Genomic DNA, 16,070 nt, shown 5'->3' with positions numbered 1-16,070 from the left:
CACAAGTTAACATCCACCATGACATCCTCAGCTAATAGTATAGTTTATTTAAAAAATAAAGCGCATTATAATCAAATATGCATTTATTACATCATTAATTAATTAAAAAAGTAAAAGTTGAGGTATGGGGTTTTGCCACTACAAAGTAATGCTTGACCAAAAAATAAAAAGACAGCTGCATGTTTATTTTACATGTACGTAGAAGTACTTTTTGTAGAGTGGCATCTCTTCCATTCTGCCCACTCACGCCTGCCGGATTTCAGCTGTACGCCTATTATCTGGAATTCCCTTCCTTGTTCTGTCAGATTCTTCCTCACTTATTCTCACTATACACACTTACTAAAAACCCACTCGTTTAGAGAAGCATACAACTCATCCCCTTAACACTCCAAAACATGCATCTGGAAAGACACCATCTGTTCTCTCCATCTTTGAGATCTCCACTCCGCTGACTTCTCTACATGACTTTTGCTACAGGGAAATCATCCTCAACCAGGCAGTCCTTTAGCTTCTGCCTCATTACCCCTCAACATCATAATAGATGAGAAGCTCACAAAAAAGGTCCCTATTCCTTATCTTTATCAGTATGTGTTGATGTTTGTAATAAATCTACTTACCTGTATGGTTCTGGGATTCTCCAAGTGAATTATCTAATCTTGGCTGCCATATTAAGTTGGACACTCAAACAAGGCTATCTTGAAATCTATTTTGGCAGTGGGCAAAGATATATTGTTGGGCCCCATACATAAATATCATGCATTTTGTTTATTGTGACCAATCCTGTCAAGATATACACTATCATCATCGACACTACTTGTTTATTGATGATATTGAGTCACTAATCATCATACTTACGTAACTAAGATTAGCTTGATGCAACTCCTCAATATCAGCTACAGTCACAGCTCAATTATTTAACAACGATGATGTTGAGTTTGAGTTGTTTTGGTTTGGAAAACTGCAAGATGCAGATTCATTTAATTAACTGGTTAAAATTAAACATCAACACACGCATGTTCAACTTGGCAACTCGACAGGTCTCAATTTAAAAAAACACCTTGTGATCATATAACACTTCCCTCTTCTGCATTGAATGGACAGAATAATTAAATTATGAGATTCTGGTCTCCTAAACCTCCTACGATCCATAGGGTGTTGTAGCGGGCCTTCATATGTGCTGCGTTGTGGAAGCGAGCTTGGTGTTGACAAGTGTTTACACTATATAAAGCTGGAAAAAAAGAAGAAAATATATATTTAATTGAAAAATGGCCATATTAAAACTAATAACTGCAAATGCTCTCTTCTCTATGAAGTAATTATATGGCAATGCAGTTCTTTTGTGTTTGTTAATCTGATCCTTTGTACACAGAAAAAGAACACTGCTTTTAACAAACAATTGCATCTAGAACAAAATACATGCTGACTAATAGTGGAAAGCAACAGAACAATACTCTTGTGGCAAACTGCTTTGAACTGTAGTTCATTGAGTTACTTTATCACAGATTGCATTCCATACACGGGAGAGAGGGTCCAGGGGCATTTTCTGTCTCTTGCCTACTAGATGCTTGCTTAGATTGACTTGGCTTGCGCAAAGCAAAGTTCCACTGAGGAAGGAAAGAAAAATGTACAAAACGAGTTACTTGCGTGAAGTGCGCAAGGAAAAATATGAAAGATCTGATGGTTTTGATGAACAAAGTCTAGTAGATTTCAGCAGCCTTGGCTTATCGCAAGCTCAAGGCCTTGAAAACTTGCAGGACCTGAATGAAAGGTTTGCAAACTATATCAACCGAGCAAGAGTTCTGGAACAAAGAAATGCCATCTTCAGGAAACAACTAGAGACTTTCCAGCGAATGGATGAGATCTCTGGCTTGGAAGAAGCATTTGCTGAACAGATAGAGCTCAACTGTCAAAGACTTAGGGAGCTATCTTCTGATCGATCCAAGCTTGAGAGGGAATATAAAGATGCTCAAAGAACAGTTGATGAATTTAAAAACAAGTAAGATATTTATCCATTTTACATTATTTATAAGTCAGATAACTGTAACTAGGTAAAATCAACATGCGTTATAGAATTCAGGGAAATGTTAAGATATTTGCATTTATCTCTGTGATAATTATTTTATATATTTTCATATAAGAGCTTTGGTTTAAAAAAATGACTTAAATAGGTACATGATTAATGTAGGACTTTGGCTTTTGTACTGCTTGCAGTAACTTTCAGCTTTTATGTCTTAATTCAATTGAAACAATAATTTTGTTGCTCCTTTATTATGAAGAGGTTTCGCAACAACCCATATGTTATCAACAGTACCCATGTACTGCGCATGACAGCGGAGACTTTATTTCATGAAATCAGACATGTCAGGATTTCAGAGATATATTACTCCTAGGGTAAATATGTAGTCAACATTACACGTAAATACGATGTGTTTCCTTCTGTCACCAGAGCACAATCACTCCTTCACCAAGTCTCATCTCTTCCTCTAGCCCTATGAAGCTCTCTTTGTTTCTCATTTGCCAGCCCATCTCCCCTAACTCAGCCCATGACCCCTTCACCATATACCTACACACTTATGAGAGATGATTCATTGTTCTCATTGTCAATGGTGGTGTAGCTCATGTAATTGCAATAGAAGTGTTGACAAATGTCCCAATGTTGTATTCTATGATTTACAAAAAAAATCCCCCGATTAGCTGAACTTAATACCATTTTCATTTAATTCTCAAGCTCATTACAACTTTTAGTTGTCTCTTTAAATATACAATAATACTTTTTTAGTTTGGTGTGAAAAGTAGACATAAATGAAGCTAAGATGTGAATTCTGAATCTACTCTTGTATTAATAAGTATTCCATTACAAAAAATGCAACTAACAGTGAAATCTACTATGTGTTAACATTTATTAATTAACATATTATTGAAATTGTATTATATTATTATTAATTGTTATTGTATAATTAATATATTATTAACATATAATATGTGAGAAAAAATGATTAATAATAATTTTTTGATGTAATTGTCCGATGTCTTTAAGTTTCATGTCTCGACTCTGTCCTAAAAAAATTGGTTTGTTTTGGGTTAAAGATTTTATTTTATTTTTTTTGAAAGTGCTAAACATCAATCATGATGTACTAAAACAATTTAAAGGTCAGATAATGCCTTTTCAGCACGTGACATGATGTACATTTGTTCATAATAATATAATTTGTATAATTTGCAGATATAGAAATGAATGTGATTATCAGCATCTTCTGAAAGACAATCTGGAACGTCTAAATAGGGTAAGAATTAGATGATAAAATAAGGTTTATTGTACCGTTATACACATGAACTAGTAATCTATGCCTCATGATTATAGGCGGGAAACCCAGTTGCTGGCACTGCATAAGCCTTGTCAGGGTCATACTCAGCACTTCCATACCTCAATTAAAGACACACGCAAGGACCAAAAGTGTAGGGGAAGTCTGAGGTGGCTCAGCTCACCCTTTTTTTACATCAAATGTGTTAACCAATGGCTCTAACACCTGTTCTCATGGAAACCTCAACTTGCCATTTAAAGATACACTTAATTCAGTCACCTGCATTCAAGTAGGGATAACAACTGTGACATACTAGTAGCAAAAACACTAATAAGGCATCTTAGATATCATAGGATCAATGTATAGTATGAATGAGCCAGCTCGACACTGTTTGACCCTGCGGTTTTGCCCCTTCACTCTGAGATTGAGGCATATGAGGTATCCCCATATGCAGTTGCGTTCTAATGAATTCACCCTCCAGACTTTTTAAGCAATCTTTATGGCTTTGAAGTTACATGTTATAATATATCACACATTCCCATTTTAATTTTTACAAAAAATATTGTTTTTGTTTTTTAATATAAAGTAAACTTTTGAACATCATACTCAAAATAATAAATCTATCACAGTTGTATTAAAGTCACTAAATAGACTCAAGACTTTATTGTAAACATTTAAAACTGGTCTGTAAACTGGATAAGCAATGCTGAAGAGCAAACTGGATTTATCCACAGCCTACCAAAACATTCATTATGCCTGTCTACAAACAGTTTAGTTTAATTGCTGTTTGGTTAATGTCATTGTATTGTTATTTTATTTTGTTCCAGGAAGCAGATGAAGCTTTACTAAGTAATCTTGAACTACAGATTGAATCTCAATTCCTGCAAGATGACATTAATGCTGCAAAGGACAGGTACAAGAAGGTAAAACTCATGATCTTTGTTTGCACCATTGAGTTCTTTGCTGGTCGTTTACAAAATAAATCCTAACTATAGGAAACAACTCTGTGCTCTGATGTCTATTAACAAAATCTGTCACCTAGCAGATCATTTGCAATGCATCCAGGGTTCCACATGGCCTTTCAAGCTTCACAGAAAGGTATCAGATACAGATTTTGGAGCGTATTTCAGAAGGGCCTCATTAGTGATGGAATAGCCTTACGTAAAACCTAAACTCATCCTAAGGGAATTTAGTTATCACTTTTCAGGACCTTCTAACAGGAAGATGCCAAGGTGGCAGGATACACTGGCAAGTTTTACAACCATGCATTGAGCATTCCTGCAAGTTGTTCAGCTTCATGAATGATTAACCTGCTAATGTCTGTTCCTCTTGGCACATGTTAGTTTTTCTATTTGGAACAATATGCTACAGACATTAGTAGCAGGAAGAAGGAGATCGTTCTGCCTTGGCCAGGGCTACAAAAATGGTGAATAGTCTTTAGGATAAAATGTCTCAAGAAAGACTAACTGATGTCAATATCTATAGCTGGAGGAAAAAAGAGAGATGTGATAGAAGCTTTTAACTACTTAAATGGATTTAACATAATACAGGAGGGAAATTTGTTTCCAGAGACTTAGATGTAAGTAAGTCAGTCTACCCTCCCAGTAGAAGTGTTAGAGGCTAATACAGTGAGGGAATTTAAACATGTATGGGATAGACATGAAACGTTCCTGAATCTAAGAAGAGATCAAGGACTGAGTCTTTCCACCAGGAAAAATGGGCAGAATGGTGGGCTGAATGGTTCTTATCTGCCATCAAATTTAATGCATACAATAGATATGTTTAAAGTTAACTGATAAAGTTGGAGAAAATAATACTAGCATATACTATGGGACTCAAATAATGAACATAATGTAATAAAATGGGTTCTATCAAAGGTACATGCATAAAAAAGGTAAAAGAACATTCAAACCCAAACAGCAACCCTTTCAAACTACTTGGCACAAATTAGCGGTGGGGGGGTCAGTCTTGATCTCACATTTGTCCAGGCAATTGTATTGATCAGTGAGTGAAGCTGACCAGAAGACTGTATAGGCCTCTGTGTAAATGGTATAATGATCATGGTGGAGACATCCTTTCACCAAAGGAAGGTCTTGAAGCCGGGGTCCTTAACCTGTGGGGTATGCCTCCCCTGGGGAGGTTTGGACGGACTCCAGGGGAAGTGTGAGTAGCCTCTTAACTATAAATTGTTTATGCAAACTCATCCTCCAAAGCCTTGACTTTGGGCCGTTAAAACAGGGAGGCATGGGTCATAAGATTTTTCACAAGGGAGGTGTGACACCAAAAAGGTTAAGAAGAACTTACATTTGTGACTTACATTTAACTAGATACACATGTATGGACACTTTCGCTATACCTAGCAGTAGTTTCTTATGCTTATCTCCCTGTACACATGTAGTTATTTTACAAAATTTCTGAAACGAATACCAAGCACATATTTGGGAAAATACACAGAATTCATACAAACATATTGTATGAGAACAGGTGTTACGAAACAAAGGATGTCGGTATGTGTAACTCATGATACTTACGTAGACAGATTCCGACCGGTTTTATATTTTTCAATAAATAAATGCTTACATCACTTAAGTATTGTTTATCAAATCAACCAGGTAGTACAATAAATATTGCTTTTGTTTTAGATATCAACTGGCACAGAATAAATTGTGCAAATTATTTTATACTGGTCAGTGTAAGTGCAGAGTAGAATTAACCAGACCAAAATGTGAAAGAAATATAAACAGTATGGACAGATTGCTAGCTATGAGGACCAAGCCTCTGAAAGAAAACATACATTATCTGAATATCGCACAGCAATACACTTCTGCAATGGCCTGTAGAGGTACACTGCATAGGGACAGTTTTAGAAACTGGCAAATTAGTTATGGTTCCATGATATTTATATCTATATATTTATATATTTTCATTCTCTCTCTCTACTCTCTCATGCTCAGTACATTTTACTCCGTTCTCTGTTCATCTAGATTTCACCCATGCCTGCCAAGTGTCCCAGTTTAGCAGGTGCAGTTCTTTGTTGGAACCCAAATCGCTCTATGCCTCTTTCCTAAGAGTTCATAGTGTTTGCCGGGTATTGGTGTATCACAGTGCTCTAAAAACAATTATTTTCATATAAATTCCCTTCTCAATCTTATAAATGCTGATCTAGAGGTCTCAAAGTCGCAACCTCTTAGTACGGTGTACCCCTGTCTCTTTGAAAGTCTCAGAAGTTGGTGTGCTCTTCTTTCTCCTCTATCCCTGACTTTCTTAATTCCTGAAATTTGTCCTAGACATCTCTTCCAGCATACAGCGCCCATGTTTAACCTCATACATGTGTAACCTCTAATCTCCTCACCCCTCATGACCGCAGGTTGCCTATAAATTGTGCTCCAGAATAATTTAATAAAGCACAATTGGCTGCGGCTATCTGATAAAATCATGAACAGCATTCTTGAAAAATTTGAGATAAAATTATTCAAAATTTGTTTTCTGTGAAACGTGTCTTGGAGTCTGTGTTGATTGTTTAAACTGCTTCAAAATGTCTTACCGTGTACCAATTTAAGGTCTGTCGTTTAAATATATTGGGGTTGTTTGATTTCTTCTATTTCCTATTTAAATCTATTAGAATGTTTCAGTTACACACAATCTCTTTCTTTGTCAACAGAACCTCCTGGAAATTCAGACGTATGTTAATATATTACAACAAATTATTCAAACAACTCCTCCTGTGACATCCATTACTGGTGGGATGCATGAGGTAAGAGATTCTGGCATATTTTCAATCTTTAAATGATTGTTTTCAGTTTTTCTTGCAAGCACATATTACCATCAAATAACCATACCTCCTTATAGTCCATGTTTTAATGGGACAGTCCTGATTTTCAAGCATTAGAAGGACGTGCCAGATAGCTGCCCTGCTAAAGTAGGACAGCATGGATCAAGAGCTGGTTGGGGAGATCTTCTCACCACTCTACCTACTACTGTCTACGGCCCTACTCACTCCCTCCTCTAGCCACAACTCCCAACAGAGGGACACCTGAAATTCTGGACGGTGTATACATTTTATTAAATTGTAATACACTGTACAATGGAGTCTTTTGTCAAAACATTTTTATTATTATTATTATTGTAAAGTCATATTAGTTTTTAAGGACCTTAGCAATCTATTCTTCAGGTGGCATGGAAAACAGTGAAAATACAAAATCGTGTATAAAGTAACATAAAAGTACAACTAAAGAAATGTCTAATATAATACATAACATAATTGTTATGATCTTCTATACATTATAATACAATAACTAATAATTTTATATTAGTTGTAAACAACTGTCAATAACGCATGTAAATTATTTGCCTTTAAAAAAAAATAAAACCAGTTAATATAGCTGACAAAATATTATTACTATACAATAATTTTCCCTTTCTTCCATGTGATAAAGTAACTGTACAGATCATATTTGATTTTGTCTTCCAATGTTATTTCTGTTTTACCTTACAATTCTCAATAAACATTTCAATAACAGATGCAGAAAGTATAACACATTACTTGCATCTCATCATACCCTGTGTAGTTGAAATAAAAAAACTGATTAAATCGTTGGATTAATTAACACATTGTAAGCTATGGAGGGAAGGGTACGTAGACTGCTCTCAAGAGGTGGTTAATGTTTTATTCAGAACAGCCATCTCCAAGATTTCCCAGGTTTCTAAAGATAGAGATCAATCTTCATGAACATCACATAAGAGATACATTCCTAGCTAGGCCTTAAGAAATTCTTCCAAATGTCACGTATGGTTTAAGACCACTGATTTTTAGAGAAAGGTGTGAATTAGGTGAACTAATGAGCTGTAAAATAAAGAAACCACATATTTGATCATATACTCAATATAATATAATTTAGACTTCATAGATATCGATCTGACAGTGGGTGTCTGTTGTCATGGAGTCTTGATAATTTACAGATATGCAGATATGGGTCTGACAGTAGGTGCTGCTACTTGTCAGGGAGTCACAACAATTTCCAGATATGGGTCTGGAAATGCGTGCCCCCAGCGCCATAAGTCCTTGATTCTCATAGATGTGGGGATAGGAGTAGAAGCCCTAAGTGTTGGTGGCCACTGGTAAAAATGTCCACTATATAAACGTGGTCCCAGACAACAGCTCTGAAACTGAATAGAGTTATTTAGTGATATTTACATAGGACAAGCAAGTATCTGATCATAAAGGTGTTTTCCAAGTACATTAAGGAGTTGTCTAATCCGCTGTGATAAAGCACACCTGGGACTTCATGGGTAAGAGTAGCTTCAAGAACTTTCTTAGTACTTTCACTTTCAAGAGCAAATGATTATAATTGTCTTTGTATTATTATCATTGTTATTATTATCACCATTATTATCATCTATTCTAGTAGCTAGCTAATTGTGGTAGACACACCAGCTCACAAGGGGTTACAGTAAGCATGGTTCCATGGGCTCCTCCATAGGTCTGCTGTTTTAGACACAACCTTTAAGCACATTAGCGGTTAGCATTCCATAAGCCAAGTGATCCACCTATAGCAGGCATATGCCAATGTAAACAAAGGTAAGAGATCAAAAAGTGGCTTACCTTGCGATGTTGTGTGCATGTCTATGTTCACATCAGCGTAATTCATTTTTCTTGCTGTGATCTGTACTATGGATGGCTTTTGTCACTTTTGACCTCCTATAGCTACACAAAGCGGGCTTAACCTTGAAAGGATTCTAAGCTTATTATGAGCAATATAACTTGTGGTGTTCCACGTGTGCAAACATTTTTATACGTGTTTGCTTTTTGCAGGAAAAGCTGATGTCTGAAAGAAGAATCCCCATATTACAATGCCAGCTAGAGGAATATAAGAGTATCTTATGTCAACTACAAGCTCAAAAGGTTAAGCTACAGTCTGAGGTAAGATGTCTAATAATGTGATTTGCAAACAGTAATGGATAATAAAAAAACACCTTTGACATTTTAACAAAATGGTTCGGTCACCTAATCCTGAATCAGTATAACCAGTTTGGTGAGGAACTGGTTAACTTGTGCTCTATAAAGCTCTGGTCTCGGAAGGTTTTCAGTTTATTAATTCTTGTGGGCCTTTCCTAAGCAAGAAGCTCTCTCCGCTCTAACCTGCTTACCATTCTAAGGTCTTTCTATGTGCTTGGATGATAAAATCCACAGGCATCCAACTCCTTCCAGGTGCCCATCTGTTCTCTGTGTTCTAAGTATTGGCACTTTTATTGGAATCTTAGTCTTCCCCAATACCATTTCAGGAATATTCTGTTGGTGGAGTGAAATTTCTTGGCTGAAGCTACCCCACTGAGGTCTGCAGTTCAAATATAAATGTAAAGGAAAAGTTACTTAAGGTTACTTAAGATGTTTTGAGCCAGTTAGTGGTAATCATGATTGGGAATATCATCTGATCTCCCCTGCCAATAGCCCCACCCTGTCTACCTTTAGCCATGGCCGTCATGGATGGTGAGGGTATGACATCTGGGGGTATAAAAAAATAAGGTACCAAGTATTGACTTTGAATTAATTTGATAGAACTATGTAGATCATTTGTGTACCAGGCACGCTGAGAAATTTCAACATGCAGCCAGCAGCATATTTAGGACCAGACCCAGAGATCCTTGAGGGGGAGGCATGGTCCCAAGTTGGTGGCTATTCACATGGAAGTGTTATTATTGTGTTTGTTGCAAACAACTGAGAACTTTTTTTTTACTGCAAAAAGTGACAATAAAATAGTTTTTTTTTTTTTCTTTAAGTAGGTATTACCTGCATTTTGCTGTTTGCCAGTTGTTACTGTGATTAAAATATAAGTAAATGAAAAACCTAAGTGAATGAGATTTGGAATGTTTCTGTTTTCTGTGTTCTTGCGCCATCTTGTGTAATATTCTGTGTAATGCACATTGCACAATTAATTTAGGCCATTTTACAAGAAAAGGAGGCCAGACAAAATTAAAATGTAGTTTGCGTCTGCATGGATATATTAACCCAGTAGTGTATTTGCCTTGTGTGTTGCCCTAGGTCTGACCCAGGACAGCGCCCCCTGTCACATCCCGGTGCGCTGTGCACAACGTTTTTTAATACAGTCACAGGACAGCTACCCTTCATTGGTTGATGCCAGAGGAGGCCCCTGCCGGCAACTAATAGAGTCGATCACACGTACCTTTAACTCCTGAAACCCCCCAAGCCAAGTTTCGGCCTCAGAAGTTAAAGGTCTGTATGTGCCACTCTATTGGTCGCCGGCAAGGAGCTCCTCTGGCATCTGGATTTTAGTTCTCCTGGCAAAGCGCAGGGCAAGGTACAGCCTGGCCTGGGGAGACTTATGGCTTCACGGTCAGGAGTTAAAGGTCTGTAAGAGCAACTCTATTGGTTGCCACCAGGGGGCTCGTCTGGCATCAACCAATTAAGAGTGGCTGCCCTTCATTGGTTGATGGCAGAGGAGCTCTTATGGAATTTTAAAATCCTGGCGGCAAAGCTACTGCATATTGTTATGCGTTAACCCCATATTAACCCCTGCAAAACAATGAACCAGAAGAACGTACATGAATATTCGCCCGAAAAGAACATGAGAACAAGCGAATATTTGTGGAATCTGAAGGGTTTTTTCCCCACAAAGACGAACGCAAAGACTTGGCCGGCCCCAAATCTAGTATATAGTACTGTATTCTTACATATTTTTCTTTCCACAGACTTCCATGCTGGAACAGGCAATTAAGAACACACAGGAGAGTTATGATGATGAGATCCAACTGTACAATGAACAGATTGAAGTTCTGAGGAAGGGTATAGAAGAAGCGGAGAGAAATTTAGAAAAGTTCACAAATGATTGCCGTCAACTTGTAATATATCAACAGTCCTTGGAAAATGAATTGGAAAGATATAAGCGTATCATTGAAAATGAGGATAACAGGTAACACTGAGACAGATTTGGGGATGAGAGTGCTCTACGCTGGCATTTAGCGCTGTGTCCATACCACCACCACTGCCTTGTGGAAAGGCAATTAAACTTAGCATCCCAGACAAACAAAAAAGTAGGGGGGTGTCATTGTTATATCCATAAGGAGGAAGTCACTTTTTATTACTAATGTCAGATGAGAAATATGTTTTTAAAAATAACATGCTGTTTCCTTTTTTAAATAGTTCTAGTTTTTACATTTTATAATGTCAGGCTGCTGCATATTAGTCATTTGTATGTGTATTACTGTAGCTCTGTTATTTTAGACAAGATAAACACATTGACTTTTTGTCCAACTGCCTATGATAAACAAAAAAATAGCTCAGTCTTAAGAGAATCCTCTAGATCGTAAGCTCTTTTGAGCAGGGCCCTCCTCACCAGTTGTTCCAGTAAGTTAAGTTGTTATGTTCTATTTTACTTGTTATAACCTGTTTGACCATTGTACAGCACTGTGTAAATAATAAGGCTTAATGGAAGTCAAAGAACAAATGTGCTTCATTAGCATTGTCAGTGTGACGTTTGAGCTGGGAAAGCCACCCAAAATATCCCATGATTTACAGCAATGGCAGCTTCCAGGTCTGCAGATTAAGGACGTTTATTGAAATAAAATGACAGAAGAACATGTTTTTTTCTGTCAGTATGTTTCCATGGAACTTCCCCTTTTAAAGACCTTGTTTGCTAAATTAGTTACGTCCAGTGGTGTGTGTGGGTATGTATGTATGTATGTATATATATATATATATATATGATCATGTATATACATACAGTGAAGGAAAAAAATATTAGATCCCCTGCTGATTTTGTCCACTGACAAAGACATGATCAGTCTATAATTTTAATGGTAGGTTTATTTGAACAGTGAGAGACAGAATAACAACTATATATATATATATATATATATATATATATATATATATATATATTGCTATGAAATGTGCTGGTGTTCTATCAATAAAATGTTATATAGTCTCCAGGTCTGACCCAGTGTCCCCCCCTGGTGCTGCTCTCCTTGCCTTGGTGGAGGTCTACTTGCCTTGGATCAGCTTCTTCTTCTTTTAGGCCATCATTTTAACTCCCCACCTGCTAAATGCTGTCTGGGGCTAGACCCATGTCTTCATAAAGTCCCTTCTGAGAAGAGAGAGAGCTCTGGGTTGCTGAACCAGGACTCTTAGTTTTCTGTGTGTGTGTATTTAATACCCAAACCCACAGGCCCATAAACTCTTTTTCATCTGACCTGACAAATAATATGTCCAGCCCGGTTTGTGTTGGTATGAACCTGGATGTGAGCCTAAAATGGCTGTATGCATGTATGCAAGAGTTAAGAAAAGAGATATTCACTGAATTATTTTTTCAAACTATTATGGGTTGATACAATTTTTGTGCCTTTCAATGTTTTGTAGAAAGTTCTAATGTTAAAAGTGTAATTTTGTGTCCTCCCCTTTTCTCTCCTAGACTGAACTCTGCAATAGTTGGAACTCCAATTACACTCTTCATGCAAAGCTACAAAAGCTCTCAGATATCTCCCACAATAAGAAAAGGTACCGACTGTATATTATAGTACCATTGCTGGACTTGATGTTTCATTGATGCACTGACTGTGAACAGTGAGCCGTCAAGTGCTCACTCATATCACAGACTGCAGCTTTATACTTTCTTGGTCTATAATGCGTGGCCATCTGTTCTTTATTCTTCACTGCTGACACCAAGGAGAGTGATAAACTGACCATCTTCCAATTCCGATTTTTCTTTACTAGCAACATCTAGAACTAGTCGGTTTTTAGGAAATGTTTGACTTGACTGGGTGCTCATTATATGAACTGTTTCAATGGTTTCCCATATGAATCAATTGATAAGGTATGGATCTGTCAGGGAAAGTTTTACACTAAAAGAAAGGTCTCCTACATTAAAATCCACAGGCATCCAAGATGGCACAAATGCATTTATAGATGGCATTTTCTAGGTTAACCTTCTAAACATGTTTTAAATCCACACAAATGTGTTCATACTGTACTGTACTGTAATGTAGTCATCTGCATACACAATCTTGCTAACAACCCGTCTAATGACATTATTATTCCTAAATAGTAAATGATTAACCATAAAAAAACTAGGCATCACATGCATAGAATTAGCAGGAGGTGACTCCAGTGACACTAAGATTTTAAGTTAAGTTAAAACTCAAGGGTGGGCATATGATTTGAATGAATACAGGATACATACACATTCACCTATGTCACCCATAAGTGGTTTGCTGCTAGGTCATTATATTTATATGTAAATATATAATAAATAGGTTTTTTCCACTAGTTCCTTATATTAGAGAACACTTTTTGCTGATATTTCTATGTTACATGCAGTGATATAGTTTCAATGTTAAATATCCAATGTGTATATTACAGATATTACCCTGGCTATACAAGATATTGCTACTGCAAAACCAAGGCAAAAGGGTGCTGTCCGGAAAACCTCAAGAAGGAAAGAGATATCTATGGATAAGGGTGATATTGGTATTGAAGACAAAGTAATTGACCAAACACATAGTTCAGATAAGGGTCAACAAGAATTCATGTTTGATTCTCCTTCACAAGAGGAAACTGGAAAAGATTTTGATATATGTGACCGTGATTTATACCCTGAGGATGTCCCAGATGGAGCACAAATAAGTAAAGCATTTGATAAGTTATGTAATATTGTAAGAGACAGAATAAGAGGTTACAAAAAACCAGAACCATCTCCAGATTTTTTCACCAAAGGTCGCTACGTTCTTGTAACTGGAGAATCAAGTTATGTGGACCCCTGCTTCATTTCATCCATACCACAAGCAGGTGGGAGAATCAATGTCAGCATTAGCCATGACATAATTCCAGGGGATGACATCGTACTACCGATTCCTGAATTGCCTGAACCTTCAGAGCCATCAGAAAGTGGGGAAGATGAATGTGTCTCAGAAGAACGGAAAGAAGATGAGCCAGAAGATAAAGATGAAACAAAGCGGGGTGAAGAGGAAAAAGTGGATGAAAAGGGCAAACAATCAGAAGACAAAGCGGGTGAAAATGGCAAACAATCAGAAGGCAAAGAGGAAGAAGCTAAGAAGACACCCAGTGATATAAAACCAGGAGACGCAAATAAACACGGCCAAGGAAGTTCAAGTTCGGATTCTGTGAAGCCACAAAGATCTAGCAGAAGCAGAAACAATGACAAAGAAGACGGTTTAACATCTTTCAGAGGAAGAGATTTCCCAAGTTCAATGAGTTATGAGAAAGTTGAAGTGGTAGAATCGATTGAGAAGTTTTCAGATGACAGAATAAGGAGTTACGAAGAAACGGCAATGATTGTGGAAACCACGATTGAGAAAACAAGAAAAAAGTAGGATGTGAGCAAAGTAAAACATTTTCCGTTTCTGAGAGCATAGTGTATTGATTTTCATCAGTAAGATGTGATTTAAGTCAAATCATTTAACCTTTCAAGTTGGTGGGGGTTTGAAATGGTTTTTAGTCTACCCTCCTCTGTATCTCAGTGGGATTTAGTTTAATAGGTAATGGACTAGTGAAAATTCTAAGCATTGGTCACCAGTATGCTGTAATACGATTAAAATGAGTATACCACGGGATGACCCTGCTGAGTTATATTATTCGGTGAAGACAGGCCAAGCTTCACATTTGCTAATATTTACTAAGCAATTATGTAAATTATACTTTCGCTGCTCACTGAATTTATGTAGATGGAAGTGTTCTACATCTGGCTAATTTTCATTAAAATAAAGATTCACTTTCTGGAGCATTAATTACAAATGTATGCATTTTTTTCCCTTCATTTCACAGCTAAATTATGTAACAAAATCATTGCCTCTGGTGTGCAGAAATTTCTTTTGCGGGTCATTGAATTCATAAATCTACAATGGTATGAAATTGCAGAAAATAAATATGCGCCTTGATTTACTCCATTGGATGAATTATTTACTAACACAAAACCAAAAGTGTTATTATATTTCAAATATGCTAAAGAGGGAAGAGTTCAAATGTATTATCAAAACATCAAAAGTCTTTTTAATATTTCTACGTTCGAACCTTTGTTATGATCAGACATAAAAACCCAAGATTAGTGTTTTTATTAAGATCTCTATTTCTCAGCTTTAGGCTTCCCCCCGTTTATCAGACATTTAGTCATTAGATATAGAATGTACATGGTGTTGTTATTTTCTGTCAATTGTCTCAATGCCAGCAAGCAACTTGTATGCTGTCTGGCAATATAAACACAATTGCCTATGCAATGTAATTTCAGCCTTGAAAAAAACAATTTTATTATCTGTTCAAGCTGGAACACCATAGGGCATATTGCTTAAGATAAGAACGCATCATGTGGACTTCCATAACAACGTCCCTCTTTACTTTATATTCTTAATACATCTGTTTGAATAAAGAGATTAAGAGTGTTCAAGAAGACTTTAAATAATAAATGATTGTACTGAATTTGCTCTTAAGATATACATGCTAGATAGATAAATAGATGATAGATATATAGCTCGATAGTATCATACTGTGCACTTCTACTACATGAAAATGTCAAGCCCAGGAAAAAGAAGCAAAACATTCAAATTAGATGATTTTTCATTTTACTGAACTCCAGCAAATTCCTTATAGATATTGTCCAATGTTGTGATTTGGCATTAGGATAGATTTGGGCATTGTATTAAAACCAGACTGGCACACACTTGCAACAACCTTCTTCATATGAATCATTTCAAAATGTTATTTCATAAAGGTCAACAATGTCATTTATATGTAGCAAATTAATT

At 36.6% G+C, this 16,070-nt stretch overlaps 1 protein-coding gene across 1 annotated transcript; it reads left to right on the top strand.

The window, feature by feature from the left end:
* The first annotated feature begins 1,509 nt into the window (after window positions 1-1,509).
* Window positions 1,510-15,066, top strand: BFSP1 (beaded filament structural protein 1). Its single transcript, XM_053460936.1, has 8 exons — window positions 1,510-1,996; window positions 3,224-3,284; window positions 4,130-4,225; window positions 6,964-7,056; window positions 9,115-9,222; window positions 11,010-11,230; window positions 12,728-12,813; window positions 13,675-15,066. The coding sequence occupies exons 1-8, from the start codon at window positions 1,623-1,625 to the stop codon at window positions 14,643-14,645; spliced, it is 2,010 nt and encodes a 669-aa protein (XP_053316911.1). The 5' UTR covers window positions 1,510-1,622; the 3' UTR covers window positions 14,646-15,066.
* Window positions 15,067-16,070: the final 1,004 nt, after the last annotated feature.

The sequence above is a fragment of the Spea bombifrons genome, chromosome 3 (genome assembly GCF_027358695.1).
Source record: "Spea bombifrons isolate aSpeBom1 chromosome 3, aSpeBom1.2.pri, whole genome shotgun sequence".
NCBI classification, from domain to species: Eukaryota; Metazoa; Chordata; class Amphibia; order Anura; family Pelobatidae; genus Spea; species Spea bombifrons.
Note: the sequence above shows the minus strand (reverse complement) of the source record. Positions and strands in the feature narration are given on the sequence as shown.

Coding starts and splice junctions, on each gene's coding strand:
- BFSP1 (XM_053460936.1), top strand. CDS start 1,623: ATGTACAAAACGAGTTACTTGCGTGAAGTGCGCAAGGAAAAATATGAA. Junction 3,285..4,129: donor ATCTGGAACGTCTAAATAGG/GTAAGAATTAGA, acceptor ATTTTGTTCCAG/GAAGCAGATGAAGCTTTACT. Junction 9,223..11,009: donor AGGTTAAGCTACAGTCTGAG/GTAAGATGTCTA, acceptor TTCTTTCCACAG/ACTTCCATGCTGGAACAGGC.